The sequence below is a fragment of the Lacerta agilis genome, chromosome 4 (assembly GCF_009819535.1).
Source record: "Lacerta agilis isolate rLacAgi1 chromosome 4, rLacAgi1.pri, whole genome shotgun sequence".
Classification (NCBI taxonomy): Eukaryota; Metazoa; Chordata; class Lepidosauria; order Squamata; family Lacertidae; genus Lacerta; species Lacerta agilis.
The window spans coordinates 8064802-8089567 of record NC_046315.1 but is presented as its reverse complement, the minus strand read 5'-3'; the positions used below and the strand labels follow the sequence as shown (position 1 = coordinate 8089567).

General features: G+C 49.5%; 1 protein-coding gene across 1 annotated transcript in view; it reads left to right on the top strand.

Annotated features, from left to right (window-relative positions):
• WNT11 (Wnt family member 11) overlaps nt 1–3856 on the top strand; it is a 40093-nt gene extending 36237 nt beyond the window's left edge. Inside the window, exon 5 of the mRNA XM_033145984.1 lies at nt 3652–3856. Within this exon, the coding sequence (XP_033001875.1) occupies nt 3652–3826 (175 nt within the window). The 3' untranslated portion in view covers nt 3827–3856. The remainder of the gene's footprint in view (nt 1–3651) is intronic.
• Nucleotides 3857–24766: the final 20910 nt, after the last annotated feature.

The window sequence follows — 24766 nt, the reverse complement described above, 5'->3', positions numbered from 1 at the left end:
AAAGGGGAGGGAGAGTTAAACCTGGATAGGAACACAAATCTGAAATAACAAACAGGAGGCCAGGCTGAGTCAGAAATAAATAAAAGGACAGGCCGAGAACGAGATCTCAGCACTTCATTAATCCCATAACTTCTCATAAGCATTACCTCATGAGGAATTTCATATAAATCTCTTCGGATTCATTCCCATCCATTAACCAAGTGGTCCACGGTGTAGGGTCCAGCAATCCTCAGCTCCCCCACCACTTCGGTTCCCCCCCCCCCGCTTCTCGCCAACCAGATCTCATGTTGAATTACTGCCGTGTCCAAAGCGATGGAGCACGCCAGGCTGTTTTGGAAGCGACGTTGAAGCCGTTTGTAAAGAGAGAGAGAGAGAGAGAGAGAGAGAGAAAATCACAGCTTTTCCACATCCATTGGACCTTGTGTTTATTGGCAGTTGGCATCGTACAGCTGCAACCAGAAACTGAGCCCAGAATGGCGCTGCTGTGAAGTCTGGATCACGGTTAAGAGGGGGCGATGCATAGCTCTGTGTGGTATTTTTTTTGGGGGGGGGTGTTTGCTGGAGGAATGAGATTTAGGGCTTGCCAATTTTTATTTTTATTTTTTGCCTCGGCCCAGTAGACCTGAAGGAGCATCTCCACCCCCATCATTCAGCCCGGACACTGAGGTCCAGCTCCGAAGGCCTTCTGGCGGTTCCCTCCCTGCGAGAAGTGCAGCTACAGGGAACCAGGCAGAGGGCCTTCTCGGTGGTGGCGCCCGCCCTGTGGAACGCGCTCCCATCAGATGTCAAGGAAATAAACAACTATCCGACTTTTAGAACAAAAACAAAAAAAATCCTTCCAGTTGCACCTTAGAGACGAACTATGTTTGTTCTTGGTATGAGCTTTCGTGTGCATGCACACCTCTTCAGATACCTGAATCTGAAGAAGTGTGCATGCACATGAAAGCTGTGTATCTGAAGCATGCACACAAAAGAAGTGTATCTGAAGAAGTGTGCATGCACACGAAAGCTCATACCAAGAACAAACTTAGTTGGTCTCTAAGGTGCTATGGGAAGGATTTTTTTAAATTTTTATTTATTTATTTTGTTTTGACTATGGCAGACCAACACGGCTACCTACCTGTAACTCAACTTTTAGAAGACATCTCAAGGGAACCCTGTTTAGGGAAGTTTTTAATGTTTGAAGTTTTATTCTATTTCTAATGTTCTGTTGAAAGTCGCCCCGAGTGGCTGGAGAAACCCAGCCAGATGGGCAGGGTAGAAATAATAAATTATTATTATTATTTATGGGAGGGCCATAGCCCAGTGGTTTGAGCATCTGCTTTGCATGTAGAAGGCCCAGGTTCAATCGCTGGCATCTCTAGCTAGAAGGGTCAAGTAGAAGGCAGTAAAAGCACCTCTCTGTCCCCTGAGACCCTGAGGAACCACCAGTGAGACTAGACCAGGGGTACCCGATACCCAGTTTTTGTAGAGAATTCCGATTGTGTTCACATTTAAAGGACAATCTATCTAAGACCACATTGTTGTCACCATTATCGTTCTTGAGGCTAGGGAGCAGGTTTTTGCCCATGTTTGAATCCAGTTAGGTGCCATTTTGAACCCACATGGCGGGCAGAACCTTTCAGAACTGCACTGGTTTTTCGGTTTCTTAGACTCCCCAAGCAACACCAGATACAGGTATGAGGCTGCTGCTACTGCTGCTTTGCATTAGGGGAAATTGCTTTGCGAACAAAAAATTGTGTGTATTAGGAGAAATTCACACAGGAATGCTGCTGAATTTGTATGAAGACTTTAAAAAAGGGGGGGGGGGCTTATTTTTTTTCTTCAAAATTTTTATTAATTTTATCATAACACAAACAAACACAACACAAAAAATACAAAACAATAAAAACAAAAACAATAAAAACAACATACCCCACTACCCTACTAAAATACTTATCTAAACCTAACTATTCTTCTATATATCATTGTAAGTTGACTTCCTCACGTCCTCTCCGACTGCTTTCTTTGTAGTTCATCTTGGGGGGGGGGGACTTATGTGGCAGTGTGGCGAACTGAACTTAAGGCGGGCAAAGTAAGAAGCTGAGAGAAACTGAAAACTGACAGAATGTGCCCATCACTAACTCAAACCCCCATCATCCCTGATCCTAGACAATACTCCCACCCCTGGATTAGACAGTGCTGAGCTCAACAGGCAAACAGTCTCATCTGGTATAAAGCACATTGTTATATTCATGTGATCACGGCAAACAGCAACGTTTTGAGAGGGGATTTGCTCCATCCCAATAATTAAAAAAAGGACAGCACTCCTTTGAGCAGAAAGAAAAACAACTCCCACACCCGAGTTGCAAGGATTGCCCTGCTGGGATGGCTTCCTTTATTTAATGTGGCAGCTCAAAGAAGTCAAGTGTTTTCAGCCCTCTTCACGTGTCCCCTGAAAGATGATAGGGACACGGTGCTCACTGCCTCCCCTTCCTTTCAAAGCAGCATCCTTGTTCTGGTGACTCCATCAGCAGACCCTCCAAGTGTCCCTATTTTTCAGGGGCTGCCCCAGATTTATAGAAGCTGTCCCAGTTTCTAATTTGATCCAGGAATGTCCTGCTTTTCCTTAGGATGTCCCTATTTTCATTGGAGAAATGTTGGAGGGAATGGAATAGGATGCCCTATTTTCATTGGAGAAATGTTGGAGGGTATGGAATAGGACGTCCCTATTTTCATTGGAGAAATATTGGAGGGTATGGAATAGGGTGTCCCTATTTTCATTGGAGAAATGTTGGAGGGTATGGAATAGGATTTCCCATTTTCATTGGAGAAATGTTGCAGGGTATGGAATAGGGTGTCCCTATTTTTGTTGGAGAAATGTTGGAGGGTATGGAATAGGGTGTCCCTATTTTCATTGGAGAAATATTGGAGGGTATGGAATAGGATGTCCCTATTTTCATTGGAGAAATATTGGAGGGTATGGAATAGGATGTCCCTATTTTTGTTGGAGAAATGTTGGGGGGTATGGAATAGGGTGTCCCTATTTTCATTGGAGAAATGTTGGAGGGAATGGAATAGGATGTCCCTATTTCCATCAGAAAATTTTGGAGGGTGTGCATCAGCCCCTTCCAGTCTGGAGGCATGAGCACCCACAAGAGTGTCCCTATCCAAATTCAGTGCCTGGAAAAGTAGAATGCTGTAACCTGTGCAAATGCTGCAATTTCAGCAGATGTGCCTCTGTTTGTGTCCTGTCTCCTCTTCCTGCAATGTCAGGAAGGAGACCATGCATTGTGTTTGACACCGAGGACAGAAATGTAGGACGTCACTTTCTGCTAAATTGGGCTATTGGTCCTTCTTGGAAGAGGCTCTCCGAGGTTCCAATCAGGGGATATTCCCAGCCCTCCTTGGAGAGCCGCTGAGGATTGGACTCGGGCCCTTCTGCATGCGAAACAGATGCTCTACGGCTGAGCTACGGCCCTTTCCCCAAAAGGGAAAAGTCTTCCCAGGCGGAGATGCTTTTGGCTGCTTTCAACCCGACGATGTATTGGTTCCCTTCCAGCTCCCAGTCCCACAAGGAGCCTGATGGGCTTCGCAGCTGAGTTCCTCAGGCATCCTTCCCCACCCTCTAGTCTTTGGCACCCCCAGCTCATGACGCTTTCTGTCTTGCAGGCAATGCAACAAGACCTCCAACGGCAGCGACAGCTGTGACCTCATGTGCTGCGGCCGTGGCTACAACCCCTATATGGACAAGGTGGTGGAGCGCTGCCACTGCAAGTACCACTGGTGCTGCTACGTCACCTGCAAAAAGTGCGAGAGGACTGTCGAGAGATACGTGTGCAAGTGAGGTGTCCCCCCCCCCCTTGCGTCACTCGGCTCCCCTCTGGGCCCGCAGACTGAGACATCTGTGCCACATTTCCCAACCCCCCCCCCCCATCCCCAGCGCTTTTCGGACAGGAGGAAAGCTTTCCGAACCCTAGACTACGTTTGCCTTGCTTAAATAAAAAGCCCACAAGACTGTTGTAAAGCCATCGCAACGCTGGAATGATCAGACATTTCATAAATTGTCACCTTTTGGGAAGGATCTTTCGCAATCCATGGAGGACGGCGTGGCTTAAAATGGCAAACAGGTGTCGACGCTTGGACGAGATCTTCCTTGCCGAAACAACCGCAAAGACCAAACTCGGTTCTTATATAGTGGATAACTGGCCTTCTTGTTATTGTTCAATACCTGGTCACTGAGTGCCTTCTGTGTGTGCTATGGGGCCGGGGGAATGGGGAGCAGGCTGCCAGGAATGGGATAAGAACACATGAAAGTCAATACAGGAGAGCCGCTGTTTCTCTGTTGTAATGTAACATGACATTTGATAGCTGACAAAGGAAATTCTACAATGTTTTACTGCAGAGGCGCTCTCTCTCTCTCTCTCTCTCTCTCTCTCTCTCTCTCTCTCTCTCTCTCTCCACTGAGAATCAGAACTGGAGAGCTGGAAGGAACCCAGAGGATCATCTTAGTTCAACCTCCTGCAGGAATATGCAGCTGTCCTTTATGGGGATCAAACCTGAAACCTTGCCATTATTAGCACCACGCTCCAATCAACTGAGCTAAGTCAGGTGATTGAGAATCATAGAATTGGAGAGCGATTCTATGATTCTCAATACTTGCTACAAGCTTCATCTCTCCCCACTGGTTCCCCTTTCACAACATTGTTCTTTTTTTTTTGGATGGGAGTGCCGTCAAAGGAGGAAAGATCCAGATAGTATTTTGCCCCAGTTTTCCCCATCCTTCTAGGGTTGATTGACTGTGCCTGGTGTGAGTGATTGCTTTTGATGGACGGTCACTTTGAGAAGCTGATAAAGCAGCAGAAAGGAATAGGCAAGGATCGGGCCCCGTTCCTCAGAAGTGAGCTCCCACTGTCGCGAATTCCACGATGCTTCTCGCTTTCTCTGGAGTTCTCTCTTGTGTGCCTCGCTCAGAGGCTCCTGCACTTGCAGCGCATGTCCAGAAGGAGGCGGTAAGCCATGCATCTTAATTGGCAGAGGGGGAGGGCACAAACATCAAGAACAACGCGGGAGAGACTTGGGGGCACCTCCAGGCCATCATAGTTTTGTGGGTAGGATTCAGTTGCAGACCAGCAAAGACAGGCTGCACAATTGGAACCGATCTAGCAGTCTTGTGCAGCAAACACACACTCCCCCCAAAGATGGGGCACTTTTGCAGGAAGGAAAGTGATGGGGAAGAGCTCTTGCTTGTTGCCTAACCTCCCTGCAGGCAAATCAAGATGCATGCTCAATAAGCGGGCCATCTGGAAGTGCTCAAAGTCCTACTCTTGCAGCAACCACTACCTCCCCCAGCTTTAGATTTGGGGCTTGGTAGTCTCTCCCCAGGGTTGGCATCAGGTTTGTGGGAGCCCTGGGCATGGTGTCCCCTAGGGGATCCCCACTGTAACCTGGTGGTCTCCCCAAGGAAGCTTATCAGGTGGCAGTGGGGAAGAGACTTTTGTGCTTCGCAGTGGCGTAGCAAGGCGGGGGTGTTGAGAGCGGCACGCAGGCCCAGTTCCAGCCTGGAGGGGGGGTGACGCTCGGCGCCACCACCCCGCGACTCCCAAGCTGCCGCCTGGCACCACTTCTGTGCAGCAGCTGCTCGCGCGCTGCAGCCTTACGAGTTGCTGCGTGAGCAGCTGCTGCACGGACGGGGTTGCCGCTCACGCCCAGCATCCAGGACGGACTGCGCTCTGTAGCGCGCATGTGTCGTGACGTCACGATGCATGCACACTACGGGGTGGCACTCCGCCCCCAGGGGGTGCCCCCGCGTTTGCCGCTCCAGGCGGCAAGTGGCTGCATACGCCACCAGTGCTTTGATATTTTTCTGAGGACAGTGGGCACACTGCAAAGCAGAGCGCCCCCCTGAGGCTGTAGCTGCGCACTGCCTTCTTTCCTCTAGAATGCTTCTGAGTCCTGAAAGTGGCGACCTTGGCATCAAAGCACACTTTCCGTGCAAAAGAAAGCCAAACAGAATAAAACTATGCCAGCCACCAACATCAGCACCAGTGGGCACTTTGGGGGTTGTCCTGGCAATTGCCTGAGCATGCTGGGTGCCGACTCCAGGCCTGGCTTCACCTCTTGTCAGCCGTGAAAAGTCAATGGAGCCTCCAGGTTCAAGAGTAGTCTTTCTCAAAATACCAGTTGCTGGGAATACAGGGTCAGGGACAGCAACCGTTGTCTTTGTGGGATTCTTGGTTACACCCGGTGGACCACTTCTGCAGGATGCTCGGCTTTCGTGCCAATCCAGCAGGGCTCTTCCTTACACCCCTGTGCCCTGGTGCCAGACCTGCCAGCTGCTGATCCTTGCATGGATCCGATCCACCTTGAAAGAGAGGCAAATGAAGAGCAACGTCAGCAAAGGACAATCTCGGGTGTCCCACTCATGGTGTCAAGATATGGCTGGGAATGTGCATGATTTTGGATTGGTACCCAAAGTTAAGGTGTTGTTATTCCCAGGCAGGGAATAGTGGCATGGCACTGCTCTAAGTGTGTAGTGCAGATGGGACCTAAAATAACCACAGCAAGTGGTGCGTTGAGGAAAACCACATGGCAGATCTTGTGGGTTGTTTGTTTTTTTAAATACAGTCGAACCCTGGAAGCCGAACGCCTTGGGAGTTGAATGTTTTGTCTCACGGATGCTGCAAAGTGAGTGTTCTGGTTTGCGGAAGTTCTTTGGGACCCGGACGCCCGACGCGACTTCCGCAGCTTCCGATTGGCTGCTCGAACTGTTTCGGGAGTCGAATGGACTTCCGGAATGGATTCCGTTCGACTCCCGAGGTACCAATGCCTAGCCGAGTTCACACTGTCTTTCTCATTCACACATCACTTGCATTGCTTAAAAGAGTAAATAAAAAACAGAGAAGCCTCGTTGGTAAAGGGGAAAAAATGGTTCTTATAGTTTCTTCAGATTTACAAGGATGGCTTTGGATTTTAAACCTGCATGGTGAGAGCTGGTTTCTCGTGGCTGCTTCATGCAGGAGAGAGGAAGGAAGAGCCAGAGGGGAAGGAAAACGCAAAGAATATTCATCCCTATCTATTAGCCTCAGCCTTGCCCTCTCCTGAACAGAGGCATGCAACGTTGCCTATACCCAACCACAGACCGGCACAAGGAGAAAGGTTTGTGTTGGGGACCCCTGGGCTCAAGTCTGTGGGTGGTTCTGCTAGGCCAGGGATGGGGAAGGTGTGGATCTAGGCCAATCCCCTGACCAGCAGGAATCACAACTAAAGAATATTATCTGCTGGTACCCTGAGTCTCACTGTAGTTGGTTCTGGAGGGGGTGTGTCCATGTTTGTGTGTGTATGCTAGCTACAGACGAAGAGTCTGAGACACCCCCCCCCCAGCAGAGGGATATGCATGAATTTCAGACACTGATGTCGTCCCCTTTTGGCAGACCTCGCCGAAAACACTGGGACAGGCTGCACGGTCCTGCCAGGATGAATCCCAGCACAGAACCACTATCTTTCGCAGATGTACATATTTTGTTTTGTATGCGGAACATACAGAAATATTTATGAAAATATATCCGATGCTTTCCCCTCCCTGTATTCTACTTTATATATAAATATTATATATAAATATTATATATATATATTATAAGCAAGCTTAACAATGGTATGAAATAAAGGCTGGAATTGCACACAATCCTTGAGAATGCTTATTAGCCTGAAGCAATGCTTTTCCTGGGCAGGCGCTGGCAACATGAGTCTCAGATGCCATTGGGACAGCGTGGCATAGTGGCTGGAGCCCCAGGCTAGGAGCTGGGAGGCCAGGGTTCGAATCCCCACTCAGCTATGAAGCTCGCTGGGTGAACTTGGGGCCGGTCACTGCCTCTCAGCCTAACCTACCTCACAGGGTTATTGTGAGAATAAAACAGGGAGAGAGGAACCATGTCCTTGGAGGGGGGGAGAGAGACTGAATATAAACACAATAAAGAAAGGAATGCATACATGAGCAGGGTGGCAAGATCATCACTTGCACCAGTGAAAAGCACTCTCTGGTAGATACTGGGAGTCCCAGGTCAGCGGCGAAACCCACCATGGATGCTGGCTTGAATTTCACTTGTTGTTGTTTAGCCGTTTAGTCGTGTCCGACTCTTTGTGACCCCATGGACCAGAGCACACCAGGCACTCCTGTCTTCCACTGCTTCCCACAGTTTGGTCAGACTCATGTTGGTAGCTTTGACAACCCTGTCCAACCATCTCATCCTCAGCCGTCCCCTTCTCCTTGTGCCCTCCATCTTTCCCAACATCAGGATCTTTCCCAGGGAGTCTTCTCATGAGGTGGCCAAAGTACTGGAGCCTCAACTTCAGGATCTGTCCTTCCAGTGAGCACTCAGGGCTGATTTCCTTCAGAATGGATAGGTTTGATCTTCTTGCAGTCCATGAGACTCTCAAGAGTCTCCTCCAACACCAGAATTCAAAAGCATCAATTCTTTGGTGATCAGCCTTCTTTATGGTCCAGCTCTCACTTCCTTACATTACTACTGGGAGAACCATAGCTTTATTTCCCTACCACCAAGAAATGCCCGCCAGCTAGGTCTCGCAGTCCCCATGCCAATTTCCTACCACAGGCATGTCCAACAGGTAGATCTTGATCTACTGGTAGATCACTGGATGTCTGTGGTAGATCATTGGCTCCCCCCAAAGAAGCTGAACAACTGTGGCTCCCCTAAAAAAGCTCAACATTTTACCTACTCCCTGAAAAAACTCAACAACTTTGACCCAACCCCCCCCCAAATGGGCCTTCCTCCTTCCTAAAAAAAGCTCACCAACTTTGACCTGAACCCCCCAAAAGGGGGTAGATCACTGCCAGTTTTTAACTCTGTGAGTAGATCGCAGTCTCTTGGGAGTTGGCCACCCCTGTCCTACCACATCCGCGAAGCGTCGTCACTCCAAGACATTGTGGGGAATTTAAATGGCTGCTCTCCTGTTGCACATTGGAATGCTGCTGTCCAGTATGTCTTTCAGGTCCCAACCACATAAGAACCTAATATATTGGTGGGTGCACTAGAGAGCACTTCGTCGAGGTCCTCTTCTAGCCTGCATATGAAGGACACCAACAGAGGGACATAGGAAGCTGTTTTAAAAGAGAGCCCTTCTTCATGCAGTGCAAGGTTAAACTATGGAACTCACTGCCACAGGAGGGCCACCAACTTGGGTGGCTTGAAAAGAGGATTGGGCAAATACATGGAGATGGCTTCTAGCCATGATGGCTATTTTCTGCCTCCACAGCAGGAGGTGGCAAGTCTACCAAATACCATTTGCTCGAAACCACAGGAGGGGAGCTTGTTCTTGTGCTTGGGTCCTGCTCGTGGGCTTCGCTTTGGAGCATCTGTGTGAGCAGGATGATGGACCCAGACAGGCCATTGGCCTGATCCAGCAGACTCTTCTTCCATTCCTTTGTCACTTCCCTTTTCAGTTCTTAGGACTGTTTGCTGATGTGGACCATCTCGCACGACCTGCTGTAGCAGGGATGGGGCACCTTGGCCCTGGGGCCCTTCAGCCCTCTTTATCTGGCCCCTGGGACTCTCCCCCAGGTCACGCTCCATCCAGACCCTGCCTTTCAATCTCTTCGAATGTTTTCACCCCTCTAGAACAGGGGTCAGCAACCTTTTTCAGCCGTGGGCTGGTCCACCGTCCCTCAGACCATGTGGTGGACAATATTTTGGAGGGGGGGAAATGAACGAATTCCTATGCCCCACAAATAACCCAGGTGTGCATTTTTAATAAAAGCACACATTCTACTCGTGTAAAAAAAACAAAAAACCAGGCAGGCCCCAAAAATAACCCAGAGATGCATTTTAAATAAAAGGACACATTCCGTTGTTGTTGTTGTTGTTTAGTCGTTTAGTCGTGTCCGTCTCTTCGTGACCCCATGGACCAGAGCACGCCTGGCACTCCTGTCTTTCACTGCCTCCCGCAGTTTGGTCAGACTCATGTTGGTAGCTTCGAGAACACCATCCAACCATCTCATCCTCTGTCATCCCCTTCTCCTTGTGCCCTCCATCTTTCCCAACATCAGGGTCTTTTCTAGGGAGTCTTCTCTTCTCATGAGGTGGCCAAATTCTCATGAGGTGGACACATTCTACTCATGTAAAAACATGCTGATACCTGGACCATCCGCAGGCCGATTGAAAAGGCGATTCGGCCGGATCCAGCCCTCGGGCCTTAGGTTGCCTACCCCTGCTCTAGAATATATCCCTGAACTCGGATAATGCTTCCTGCCTGCCTGGATGAAGACGAGTGAGAGATGGTTGAGTAGGTGAACTTCACTGATTGCTCCACCCACTTTTTTCTGGCTGCGCCCAACCATGGGATGTGCCCTCCTCCCCAAAGATTGCCTAGAAAGTAATGCGGCCATTGGGCTGAGAAAAAGCCCCCTTCCTTGTATTTTGGCCTCTTTCCAACCTGTCTAATATCCTTTGGATGCCTCACCTCATCTGTGGTAATAATGATGTCCATTTGAGAAAACTCCCAGCTGCCCCTTTGTGGGGTTTTTTTCTGGGATGTGTGTGTGTGTGTGTGTGTGTGTGTGTTGTTGCACAAGCAAAAGAGGAAAGTGCATTTACACACACACACACACACACACACACACACACACACCAGAAAAGGCAAATGACATTGTTTCCCATGAAGCTACACATTTGGGAGGTTGGGGAGAGAGAGAGAAAGAGAGAGAGAGAAGAGGGTTTGGGCGAGGAAAACTGCAATCTGAATGCAATTAACAATGGCTTTGTCAGGAAAGTGATAAACGGGTCCCGGAGGGATCAGCCTTGTTTCCTGCTAGAAAACAGACCCCTGAAGGCAGAACCACTCAAAGTGTCTTGCTGTTGAAGCCATGTGGCTGGTCTGCAGGGGAAGAGAAACCAGCCCTCTCTCCTCCTTGCAGGTTGCACGCACCACTGCCTGGGACGCGGCCTCCCCAACCTCTTCTGTATAGAACGTGCAAGGAAGGCCAGGGAGAGATGAAAGCTCCCCAAAATGTTGCAAACAGCACGAGAAAGGGATTTTTGCCTGGAGCAAAATTACTGTAAACTGCCCTGTGGATGAAGGATGCTATCTAAGTTTGAATAACAACAACAACAACAACAACAACAACAACAACAACAACAACAACAACAACAGCAGCAGCAGCAGCAGCAACAACAACAATGGCTGCCTGCGTTGGATGGCCATCTGTCAGGGATTCTTTAGCTGCAATTCCTGCATTGCGGGGGGTTGGACTAGATGACCCTTGGGCACCCTTTCCAGCTCTACGATACTATGATACGGCAGCCCGGGGTTTATTTCAACAAGGCTTAAACAGCCCCATGGTGCTATTTGGTTGCATGGGCTTCTTCTCAGCAGGGGAACATGCACACAAACCGCACTGAGCAGGACTGAACCCTCTGTTCACTCTAGGGGTCTCCTTCGGTAGTGCATTCCCCTCTGTGAGCTGGTGACCTGCTGAGGGGAGGATTCAATCCTGCAGGGAACCCGAGAGCCAGTGTGGTGTAGTGGTTAGAGCATCAGACTAGGACCTGGGAGACCAGGGTTTGGATCCCTATTCAGCCATGACGCTCACTTGGGCCTGTCGCCACCTCTCAGCCTCACGGGGTTGCTCTGTGGATTAGCTGAGGAGGAATAAAACCACCTATGTCACCTTGATCTCCTTGGAGAAAAAGGTGGGATATAGGTGTGAAAAGTAAAACATGTCATACAAAGAGACCAATGCAGCCAGCAGGGTTGACTGTTTCTGGCATGTAGCCAAAGCAAAGTGCAGGGCTGTTTAAAAGCCCTTTTGCAAACAGTCCCATGCTGCTCTTTGCAGAGGCTGCCTGCCCTCCTGCCTTCCTTTTTATTATTATTAAATTTTATTGAACGAGAAAAACCTTAAAATACATACAAAACTGACATGTTGTTGTTGTTCAGTCGTTCAGTCGTGTCCGACTCTTCGTGCCCCCATGGACCAGAGCACGCCAAACACGCCTATCCTTCACTACCTCTCGCAGTTTGGCCAAACTCATGGTAGTTGCTTCGAGAACACTGTCCAACCATCTCATCCTCTGTCGTCCCCTTCTCCTTGTGCCCTCCATCTTTCCCAACATCAGGGTCTTTTCTAGGGAGTCTTCTCTTCTCATGAGGTGGCCAAAGTACTGGAGCCTCAACTTCAGGATCTGTCCTTCTAGTGAGTACTCAGGGCTCATTTCTTTGAGAATGGATAGGTTTGATCTTCCTGCAGTCCACGGGACTCTCAAGAGTCTCCTCCAGCACCATAATTCAAAAGCATCAATTCTTCGGCGATCAGCCTTCTTGATGGTCCAGCTCTCGCTTCCGTACATTACTACTGGGAAGACCATAGCTTTAACTATACGGACTATACGGACAAAACTGACATACAAACATTCAAAACAAAATACAAACATTCAGTGAATTGTAGAGATTTCCTCTCCTGCTTTCCAACAGCCCCAGATTGCTTCGGTTGGTGCACCCCAACCCAGAGCGATCCGAGGCTGCCTCCACCATCAGAGGCCAGATCTCCCCGAATCATCCTGATTCTACTCGGAATTTAGCCCAAGTCAGTGCTCTGCAATAGCCGGTGTCGTTGGCGAGAAGAAGAAGAAGAAGAAGAAGAAGAGTTTGGATTTGATATCCCGCTTTATCACTACCCGAAGGAGTCTCCAAGCGGCTCACATTCTCCTTTCCCTTCCTCCCCCCACAACAAACACTCTGCGAGGTGAGTGGAGCTGAGAGACTTCAGAGAAGTGTGACTAGCCCAAGGTCACCCAGCAGCTGCATGTGGAGGAGGGGAGACGCAAACCTGGTTCACCAGATCACGAGTCAACCGCTCTTAACCACTACACCACACTGGCGAGGATGTGGTTCACACAACAGGGGTGTGCCCGCAGGATCGTTGCTCCTGGCATCACAGCTGAGAACTTGTTTTTGTAATGTAGTCATCCCATCAGTCTCCTGGGGGTGCGGGGGGAGACCATCTGGAGGGAGCTTGAAACGCGTGAAAACAGAGCGCTCCTGTCTCCGTCCCACCTTGCAAGGTAATTCTCTTCCATGCTTAAGCCAAGATGGGCTCTCTCCGAAACATTCAAAGTGGTGGAGTCTCCAGCTGCTTCCCATGGGATAATCTTCGAGAAGGCTGTGAGATCTCCAGCTTCCTGACTGTCAGCTGAAAGAACAAAAACCAGAAAAGGTTTTAATCTCTTGCACATCCCTTTATCTCTTGACGCACCCCTTCCGTCATCCTTCTCAAGTCTTCCATCCTCCTCAGGCTACTTCGCACAGTTTATTTCCTGCCTTCTTCAGTTGCATGTCTTTGCTGAGTCCTTGGGGAAAAGGAAGAACTGGAGAATGCGGCTCAGGGTTTCGGATTGTGAGCCAGAAGCAAATTTTTCGCAGAACTGACACCCAGACAAAATGCACGATATCAGAGAGCTGTGTGTGTGTGTGTGTGTGTGTGTGTGTGTGTGTGGATTGAGGCCACTTCCTTGGGTATCAATTAAGAACATGAGGAGATAAGAGTGCTTATCTCACTTTACTGGCCATGGGAGCCGGCGTACAGCTTCCGGGTCATGTGGCCAGCACGACAAAGCCGCTTCTGGCAAACCAGAGCAGTGCACGGAAACGTTGTTTACCTTCCCGCCAGAGTGGTACCTATTTATCTACTTGCATTTTGATGTGCTTTCGAACTGCTAGGTGGCCAGGAGCTGGGACCGAGCAACGGCAGCTCACCCCATCACAGGGATTCAAACCACCAACCTTCCGATCAGCAAGCCCTAGGCTCAGCAGTTTAGACCACAGCATCACCCGCATCCCTCCCTTCCTGTAGTTTCCAGCAAATGGTATTCAGAAGGATTGCTGCCTCTGACTGTGGTGAAGAAGAAGAAGAAGAAGAGAAGAAGAGTTTGGATTTGATACCCCGCTTTTCACTACCCGAAGGAGTCTCAAAGCGGCTCACATTCTCCTTTCCCTTCCTCCCCCTTTGTGGGGTGAGTGGGGCTGAGACACTTCAGAGAAGTGTGACGAGCCCAAGGTCACCCACCAGCTGAATGTGGAAGAGCGGAGACGCGAACCCGGTTCCCCAGATTATGAGTCTACCGCTCCTAACCACTACACCGCACTGGCTCTCCAGTATGGCAGAACATAGCCATAATGGCTAGTAGCCATTGCTAGCCCACTCCTCCATTAATTTGCCAAATCCTCTTTTAAAGCAATCCAAGTTGGTGACCTTCACTGCCTCTCAGAGGAGTGAGTTCCATGCTGGCCAGTGAGCAGAAAACCCGTTGGAGGTGTTAGAGAGCTGAGGCGGGTGAGGAAAGGTCCACCCATTAGCCCGGAGGGCACCATCTCTTAGTGGCAGATCTTGTGATGGAGCTCATTCTATTGGGTTGTTGATGAGGACACTTAAGAGGCCAGCTAAGGTAAGGTTGAGGCTCCAGTACTTTGGCCACCTCATGAGAAGAGAAGACTCCCTAGAAAAGACCCTGATGTTGGGAAAGATGGAGGGCACAAGGAGAAGGGGACGACAGAGGATGAGATGGTTGGACAGTGTTCTCGAAGCTACTAACATGAGTTTGGCCAAACTGCGAGAGGCAGTGAAGGATAGGCGTGCCTGGCGTGCTCTGGTCCATGGGGTCACGAAGAGTCGGACACGACTGAACGACTGAACAACAACAACAAGGTAAGGTTCAGGACATGGGTGGCACTGTGGGTTAAACCACAGAGCCTAGGGCTTGCCGATCAGAAGGTCGGTGGTTCGAATCCTTGAGACGGGGTGAGCTCCTGTTGCTCGGTCCCTGCTCCTGCCCACCTGGCAGTTCAAAAGCAAGAAGTGCAAGTAGATAAATAGGTACCGCTCTGGTGGGAAGGTAAACGGCGTTTCCGGGAGCTGCTCTGGTTTGCCAGAAGCGGCTTAGTCATGCTGGCCACATGACCCAGAAGCTGTACGCCGGCTCCCTCGGCCAGTAACGCGAGATTGAGCGCCGCAACCCCAGAGTTGGACACGACTGGACCTAACGGTCGGGGCAGAAGCATCTCTCTCACGACTTTGCATCTGGATTTCTCCATTCTAAAGCATATTGACGTCTTCCTTTCATCTCTGCAGTAAGCTCTAGCTCTCCTCTGTCTGTGGACATTGAACATCTTGAATTCATCTTGAAGGCATCTGACAAGGTTCCCCCATGATATTCTTCTTGGCAAGCTGGGGGGAAAAAATGTTTGCTAGATGATAATACTCTTCGGCGGTGGATTGGTAAGTGGTGGGTGGACTTATACCCCGAAGAGGTCTCATCAACGGCTTTGCCTCGTCAATGGGACAGAACTGACAGGTGGGGCGCAGTCTTGCTTAACATCTTTGTAAATGACTTGGACAAAGAAGTAGAGGAAGGATTTGCAAATGACACCCAACTGCGGAGGGGCGGTTAATACCTTCAGAGACAGAAACGTCAGATCTAAGTTTATCTTGACAGGATGGAGAACTGGGCCAAAAAAAACCAAGGAAGAAATGAATGCATTTCAACAGAGATAAAGGAAAAGTTCTGCATTAAGTCAGAGACACAAATGCAAGATGGCTTGACAGCAGTACATGTGGAAAGGATCTCAGGGGGGTTTGGTAGACTGCGGGCTAAGCGTGATTTGGCAAAGCGATGCAGCATCTGAAGAGGTCAATGCAACTTGAGGTTGCATCCTCAGAAGTTACAGCGGACAGATGACAGGAAGCAAATGGTTCTGTTCTCTTCTGCTTTGCTCAGACCTCACCTGGAGTCCTTTGTCCAGTTCTGAGCACCATGGTTTTAACAAGGCTACTGACAAAACTGGAGGAGGGCAACATGGATGGTGAAGGACCTGGGGGCAAGCTCTCCAAGGAAAGACTGAAGGATCTCTTTAACCTGGAGATGATTAAGAGACTATTTATGTACAGGGTTTGGGTTTTTTCTGTACAGTCCCACCACCAATCCCCTGGCTCTGAGCCTTCCTCCTCTGGGGGTTCCCTTGGGGGTTCCCCATCTGGTGCCTTCCAAAACTCCTTTGCATCCAGCCAGTCCCTGACAGCCACCCACAGAGGACATCTGGGCCACTAGTGACAAAGATGTATCCAGGAATACTCCCAAAATATGCACTTGCTCCTTCAGAGATACTGCAGCCCCATCCAGAACAGGTAACCTGCCAGTTTTCCGAACATGGGAACCACACGCCCGAAGATTCTCCGTCTTCCTAGGATTCAAACACAGTTTATTGGCTCTTGCCCAGTTTGCCACTGCATTCAGACACTGACCTAGAGATTTCACAGCCTCCTCTGGGCAGCTGTAGGATCCTGGAGACAATGGTTCTTCTCCCCGCGACCTGTCAAGAGTGCAATAATAAGAAGAAGAGTTTGGATTTGATATCCCACTTTATCACTACCCGAAGGAGTCTCAAAGCGGCTCACATTCTCCTTTCCCTTCCTCCCCCACAACAAACATTCTGTGAGGTGAGTGGGGCTGAGAGACTTCAGAGAAGTGTGACTAGCCCAAGTTCACCCAGCAGCTGCATGTGGAGGAGCGGGAACGCGAACCCGGTTCACCAGATTACGAGTCCACCGCTCTTAACCACTACACCACACTGGCTCCCAGATAACAGTAGAGAGGTACTGCATTGGCAGGAGGTAGGAATAGATGACTTTTGAAGTCACCCCCAACTCTTAAAAATCCATGATGCAGCACAACATGCAGGCAAAGGGAACACTTTCAGCAGCCAACCGCAAAGTGATGAGGTGAAGGGAGAGAAGTAGCGTAGTCGTAGCAAGAAAATGGAAAATGGACAAACCAGCTGACATCTTGAAATGGTATAGAAAAATGTGGGAATATATAGCAAGTTGACAAAACTTGCTATATAATTCAATAAATACTGAAGGATGTGCACCAAACACATTTATTGAAAAATTGGAGCCCGTTAATTATAGGAAAGCAAAATTCCAAGACAACGTTCAAGCTTATGCATTGCTTTCAGTCACGTAATTTGGCCGGCCGCTTGAGAACGTAATCGTAACCAAGGATACCTAGTAAGTGTATGCAACAATTTTTAAAAACATGTATGACTTTTAAAACACAAATACACGATATTATTAAATCATGTTTATAATTCATGTTTTCAGACAGAGGAGCTTGAAACGCAGAAAACGAGCGGGTCTGATGGAAATTTGGGTTATGCAGATGTATGTCCTGGTGACCTCAAGACCGGGCCATTGCAATGCTCTTTACATGGGGTTCCCTTTGAACATGGCCTGGAAGCTTCTATTAGTGCAGGATGTGGCCACCCGACTGTTGACAGGTTTGAGGCGAACAGATCATATAACACCAGTATTGTTCCAGCTACACTGGCTGCCTCTAGGCTTCCAAGTCAAAATGCTGGTTTTGATCTTTAAAGCCCTTTACATCTCAGGACTCCAAAGATCTCCTGGAACTCTTCGATCATCTGAGACCCTTCTCCAGGTTCTGCCCCTACTCTGAGGAAGACTCAAAGAATGATGGCAAAGGAGAGGGCCTTTCAGTTGTGGCTCATCACCCACCCACCGGGTGCCTTCACTGATATCTTACATTTCCTTCCAGTCTTTTGATAGTCTGAGATCTTGTACGTGTGTGTGTGTGTGTGTGTGTGTGTGTAAGTCCTGCTTACCAAACACAATGCATTCCCTGGAAATGTTTTGTCAGCTGAGCATTCACATAACGAGTCCACGATTTCCATCATTTCAAACGGAAATATTTCCAATGCGGGATTTGTCTGATCTCTCTCCTCCCTCTCTCCATGGGCTCTTCCCGAAATGTTTCCAGACGATCAGCAAAAGAGAGGCTAAGGGCAAAACGTCTAGATTTGATCTCACTACCCCCTCTCTCCACGGTTTCTGCCCGCAAATGGCTGCCACAGACCAGCGAAGCACAAATAAACAAGGAAGTCAGTTGTTTGGATAAGTGAATCTGCAGAGCGTATAGAAAGATTTGGGCATGATTCTCTGTGTCAGGGGTCAGCAAACTTTTTCATCAGGGGGCTGGTCCACTGTCCCTCTGACCTTGTGGGGGGCCGGACGGACTATATTTTGAAAAATATAAATACCCTGCAAGCTGGTCCTGCAGCCGCCTCCAGACCTGGAGGGGTAAAGCACTCTGCATGCGCACACGGAGCACCAGGCAGGTGGCACGCAGCTCACCCTCCAGCTGCTCCAGCGTGGCCGCTGAGCACGTCACCACCAGCAGCGCTGAGCCGGGTGCCAGGCACGGGGCCAACAGGTGTGCCAAGCTATGGCTGAAGCCCCGCAATGAGCCCATCACGATGCCCATGGCGCGGCCCAGACCCACTGCCCACCTGCCGGCCTCTCCGTCCATGGCCGCACAGGGTTTCCCTCAGCGCGCGGGTGGCAAGACTTCGGATTGGCTGCAGGAGCTTCCTGGAGCCAATCTGAAGCTGCATCAGCATCGTTGCCCGCCCAGAGGCATCCGCGGCTTCGGATTGGCTGCAGGAGCTTCCTGCAGCCAATCCGAATCCGTTACAGTGTTGCGGACGTCAGTCCCCGTGCGGTGAGGCATCCTAGGTGCCGCCAGTTTAGCTCAGCATGTGGGGAGTGACTGAGCGGGCAGCAAGGTCTGTGGGCCGGATCAACAAGCCTGGTGGGCCGCATCCGGGCCCCCGGGCCTTACTTTGCCGACCCCTGCTCTACATGCATATAAGTGGATTTTGACAGAAGAGGAAGAAGACTTCCCACTGAGATGCTTCTCCTCTGTGTGAAGCAAGTATTTCTCCTAAGCATTCTGCAGAGGTCCAGGCCAGCAAAAGCTACAGGACAGGGCTGGAGAATGAGTGCCAGGGCCACATTCCCTTGCAGGCCATTTTCCAGGGGCCACTTCCCAGTTGTGGGTGGAGCCAAATGTAAAAGTGGGTGGAGCAACAAGTGCGACTCATACCTTTGGGCAGTTGTCTGCATTAAAAAAACCACACCCAGACCCACACATCTCTTCACCCTCCATCCTAGGTAAAGGGACCCCTGACTGTTAGGTCCAGTCGCGGACGACTCTGGGGTTGCGGTGCTCATCTCGCTTTATTGGCCGAGGGAGCCGGCGTACAGCTTCCGGGTCATGTGGCCAGCATGACTAAGCCGCTTCTGGCGAACCAGAGCAGTGCATGGAAATGCCTTTTACCTTCCCACCGGAGCGGTACCTATTTATCTACTTGCACTTTGACGTGCTTTCGAACTGCTAGGTGGGCAGGAGCTGGGACCGAGCAACGGGAGCTCACCCCATCGTGGGGATTCGAACCGCCGACCTTCTGATCGGCAAGCCCTAGGCTCTGTGGTTTAACCCACAGCCCACCTGTGTCCCTTTTACACTCCATCTTAGCCCCCTCAAATATTTTATGGGGGGACTGAAGGGACCTCGGCCCCTAAGACTTGGCTCCTATGTCCCTTAGGAAGGAGATTCCCACAACCCTGGACGTGCTCCTTTTTCCGGGCCAGAGAGCTTGAACAGAAAGACAAGCTTGTGAGCTCCTCTGCTGCTGGTGCAGCTCTGCCGTGATGACATTTGGAAGCAGGTGGCTTTTGTGATGAGAGAGCTACGCAGCTCCTCAGCCCACGATAGGCAACACGCCAGGAGTCCGAACTGAGGAGATCCCATATTTATCATCCCTGCGTCGCTGGGACTGACAAGGGAATAGATTAGCGTAATAGAGCTAAAGAGCAAAACATCTTCTCACGGCTATTTCTTAAAGGACCAAAGTTTTCAACTAGGATTTGCCCTGACAGGAGTAAGTGCATATTCAGGTTCCCCTCCTTAATGGGCTGCGTCTGCTTAGTGTAACTTCGCCTTCGGATGTGATGTCTTGTCAGGCTTGGAAGGGATATCTTATTGAGCAATCTGCTCTTCTCCTTGAACCGCATCGGAGCTAGCGATGATTAATGCAATGCGTTAAACACTGGGCTGCCTTTGGAAATGGCCCTTAATGACCCATAAGCATTGGTAAGGGTACAACCCTGCTTCAACCACTGGGTTGGGCAGATAGATCTTACGTCTTAAAAGGGATGCAGGTGGCACTGTGGTCTAAACCACTGAGCCTCTTGGGCTTGGCAATCAGAAGGTTGGCGGTTCGAATCTGCCCAACGTGGTGAGCTCCTGCTGCTCTGTCCCAGCTCCTGCCTACCTAGCAGTTCGAAAGCATGCCAGTGCAAGTAGATAAATAGGTACCGCTGTGGCGGGAAGGTAAAAGGCGTTTCCATGCACTCTGGTTTCCGCCACGGTGTTCTGTTGCGCCAGAAGCGGTTTAGTCCTGCTGGCCACATGGCCCAGAAAGCTGTCTATGGATAAACGGTGGCTTCCTCGGCCTGAAGCACCGCAACCCCAGAGTCTGACCAAACTGCGGGAGGCAGTGGAAGACAGGAGTCCATGGGGTCATGAAGAGTTGGACACGGCTAAACGAATAAAAAACAACTGGGCCAAAGCAAACAAGAAGAATCTTAACAGGGATAAATGTAAAGTACTACACTTGGGCAAAAAAAATAAAAAATGAAAGGCACAAATACAGGATGGGTGACACCTGGCTTGAGAGCAGTACATGTGAAAAGGATCTAGGAGTCTTGGTAGACCACAAACTTGACATGAGTCAACAGTGTGATGCAGCAGCTAAAAAAGCCAATGCAATTCTGGGCTGCATCAATAGGAGTATAGCGTCTAGATCAAGGGAAGTAATAGTACCACTGTATTCCGCTCTGGTCAGACCTCACCTCGAATACTGTGTCCAGTTCTGGGCACCACAGTTCAAGAAGGATACTGACAAGCTGGAACGTGTCCAGAGGAGGGCAACCAAAATGGTCAAAGGCCTGGAAACGATGCCTTATGAGAAACGGCTTAGGGAGCTGGGTATGTTTATCCTGGAGAAGAGAAGGTTAAGGGGTGATATGATAGCCATGTTCAAATATATAAAAGGATGTCATATAGAGGAGGGAGAAAGGTTGTTTTCTGCTGCTCCAGAGAAGCGGACACGGGGCAATGGATTCAAACTACAAGAAAGAAGATTCCACCTAAACATTAGGAAGAACTTCCTGACAGTAAGAGCTGTTTGACAGTGGAATTTGCTGCCAAGGAGTGTGGTGGAGTCTCCTTCTTTGGAGGTCTTTAAGCGGAGGCTTGACAGCCATCTTTCAGGAATGCTTTGATGGTGTTTCCTGCTTGGCCCTTGGGGTCTCTTCCAACTCTATGATTCTATGATTCTATAACTACAACTGTCCAGGTGTCCTTTACCTTTACATTTTTACGTCTTATGGGACCATGTGCTACCGGCTGCCAGTGAGTGACAGAGCCCAATTGATAAGAAGATAAGAACTGCTGTGTCAGGCCAGTGGTCCATTTAGTCCAGCATCCTGTTCTCACAGGGACCAACCAGATGCCTCTTCTGACAAGCTTGCAAGCAGGATCTTACCTCAAGAGCCACACTCCCATGATTCCCAGCCACTGGCCTTCAGAGGTGTAATGCCTCCAACAGTTGAGGTTGAACATACCTGTACTCAATTAGTAGCCACCAATTCTCCATTAATTGCTCTAATCTGCTTTTAAAGCCATCTAGATTGGTGGCCATTGCGGCTTCCTGTGGCAGAGAGTTCCATAGCTTAACTCTGTGCTGCATGAAGAAGCATATAGGGCTCATCAACCTGGGAAGGGAACCCATCATGGAGATGGAAAACTCTGGTCCTAAACCTGCAGTGCCCTGTGTGACAAATCCTGGAGAAGAAAAGGAGTAAACCCTACACAAATTTGGAGTCCCTAAGATGGTTGGGTGGCATCTTGTACGCCTCCTTCTGGCAACTCCTGCATCCCGGCTGGTGCAAAACATCTTGCTCTGCTTTCCTTTGGGCCACACATTTAAGCTCTCCAAGTGGTTGTTGTTGTTCTTTTTTGGGGGGGGGGGGTTGGCACCCTCACCACTCCTGTTTCTCTTCTTTCTGCAAAGTAGATTTTAGGGAGGAAGGGAGTTAAGAGCAGGTGCCTGGTAGGAAGAAAATGGATAGAGAGGAGATGTTCTTGCTCTCTCGACGCTAGAACCCGTAGACATCCACATGAAGCTGAGCTCTGGAGTATTGCTGAGAAACCAAAGATCATTGCTGCTGAGGCCCTAGTTAAATTATGGAATGAGCTCCTGCAAGATATTGTGATGACCACCAAACGGGGTGAGTTCAAAAGAAGATCAGACAGATTCATGGAGAATAATCCTGTTGTTGTCTACAGTGGTTGTTGTTGTTGTTCAGTCATTCAGTCGTGTCTGACTCTTCGTGACCCCATGGACCAGAGCACACCAGGCACCCCTATCCTCCACTGCCTCCCACAGTTTGGCCAAACTTATACCAGTCGCTTCGGGAACACTGTCCAACCATCTCATCCTCTGTTGTCCCCTTCTCCTTGTGTCCTCCATCTTTCCCAACATCAGGGTCTTTTCCAGGGACTCTTCTCTTCTCATGAGGTGGCCAAAGTACTGGAGCCTCAGCTTCAGGACCTGTCCTTCCAGTGAGCACTCACGCCTGATTTCCTTCAGAATGGATAGGTTTGATCTTCTTTGCAGTCCATGGGACTCTCAAGAGTCTCCTCCAGCACCATAATTCAAAAGCATCAATTCTTCGGCGATCAGTCTTCTTTATGGTCCAGCTCTCACTCCCATACATTACTACTGGGAAAACCATAGCTTTAACTATACGGACCTTTGTCGGCAAGGTGATGTCTCTGCTTTTAAAGATGCTGTCTAAGTTTGTCATTGCTTTCCTCCCAAGAAGCAGGTGTCTTTTAATTTTGGGACTGCTGACACTGCTGTCTACAGTGGTACCTCTGGTTATGTACTTAATTTGTTCCGGAGGTCCGTTCTTAACCTGAAACTGTTCTTAACCTGTAGCACCACTTTAGCTAATGGGGCCTCCCGCTGCTGCTGCGCCACCAGAGCACGATTTCTGTTCTTATCCTGAATCCAAGTTCTTAACCTGAAGCGTTATTTCTGGGTTAGCGGAGTTCTTAACCTGAAGCGTATGTAACCCGAGGGACCACTGTACTTACTTACCTTGTGGGATATCTTCGGGAGAAGAAAAGGCCGAGGAGGAAACCCTACACAAATCCAGAGTAGAGTCCCTAAGACAGTTGGATGGTTCCTTTTACACCTTCTGGCAACTCCTGCAGCTCTGCTTTCCTTTGGACCACAGCGGTGAGGTCGAGAGGAGGGTTTTGTCATATGGGCAGCCCAGGACCTCCAGGCTTGCACCCCCTGGGAGGTCACTTCAGTGTTGTGAATACAACAATTTGACCTCACCACCATCTGGGATTTCATTATCTACACACTAAGCATGAGCAGAAGGTAGATGGGATCTCCCAGTTCATCACTGGGTGGCTGGCAATAGACGATGAAGGGTTTCAGGTTCCCAGCTGTCCAGCTACAATGCTCGCTGAATATCTTCTCCGTTCTTAAATTTGGTTGTTTGGAGGAAATAACAGGAGCGCATAGCTGTCAACTCTCCCCCCCCCCTTTTAAGGGAAATTCCCTTATTCCGAATAGGATTCCTCGCAAGAAAAGGGAAAAGTTGACAGCTATGCAGGGTTTTTGTGTGGAATGACTTGTGCTTCCGGTTCTGACCACAACTTCTTGCAACTGCACAACATGTGCTCAGAGGCACCCTGGTACTTAATTATGAGCAGGCAACCTCCTGGCTGACAGAACCCCAACACGACCGGCAAACTACGAGCGTGGCAGATTTCGCACCTAGTTTGGCAGGTCCGGAGGGATTTCCCAGTTGCTGTTCAATTTCAGTTTGGCTAAAACCTGCCTTGCCGCCATTAAGATGCCACAGGCATTTCCAGATGGGACAGTCAATCTCTTCAGGAACACATTTTAACAGCTGCCTCAAAGGGGGTTTTACAATCTGCGCCCACTAAAGGCCATTTAACACCAGAGTCAAACAATGGCAACCAGATTCCCGGCAAGGTAGACAGGCCAGACAGGCTCTCTAGCAAGAGTCGAGAGGCCAAGGAGGGCCTTAGGTTCCCCACCTCTGATCTGGTTTGATATTGTCTATTCTTGCAATTGGGCTCCATGATCACTGCAGATGGTGACAGCAGTCACGAAATTAGAAGACACCTGCTTCTTGGGAGAAAAGCAATGACAAACCTAGACAGCATCTTAAAAAGCAAAGACATCACCCTGCCGACAAAGGTCTGTATAGTTAAAGCTACGGTTTTCCCAGTAGTGATGTATGGAAGTGAGAGCTGGACCCTAAAGAAGACTGATCGCCGAAGAATTGATGCTTTTGAATTATGGTGCTGGAGGAGACTCTTGAGAGTCCCATGTACTGCAAGAAGATTAAACCTATCCATTCTCAAAGAAATCAGCCCTGAGTGCTCACTGGAAGGACAGATCCTGAAGCTGAGGCTCCAGTACTTTGGCCACCTCATGAGAAGAGAAGATGCCCTAGAAAAGACCCTGATGTTGGGAAAGATGGAGGGCACAAGGAGAAGGGGACGACAGAGGATGAGATGGTTGGACAGTGTTCTTGAAGCTACTAACATGAGTTTGGCCAAACTGCGAGAGGCAGTGAAGGATAGGCGTGCCTGGCGTGCTCTGGTCCATGGGGTCACGAAGAGTCGGACACGACTGAACGACTGAACAACAATTCTTGCAATGATTGCAAGATGCCTCTCCTCCAGGCTCCACCCCTTCCCACTAACTCCTCCCACAAATTAGGAAGCACCACCCCTTAGCACCC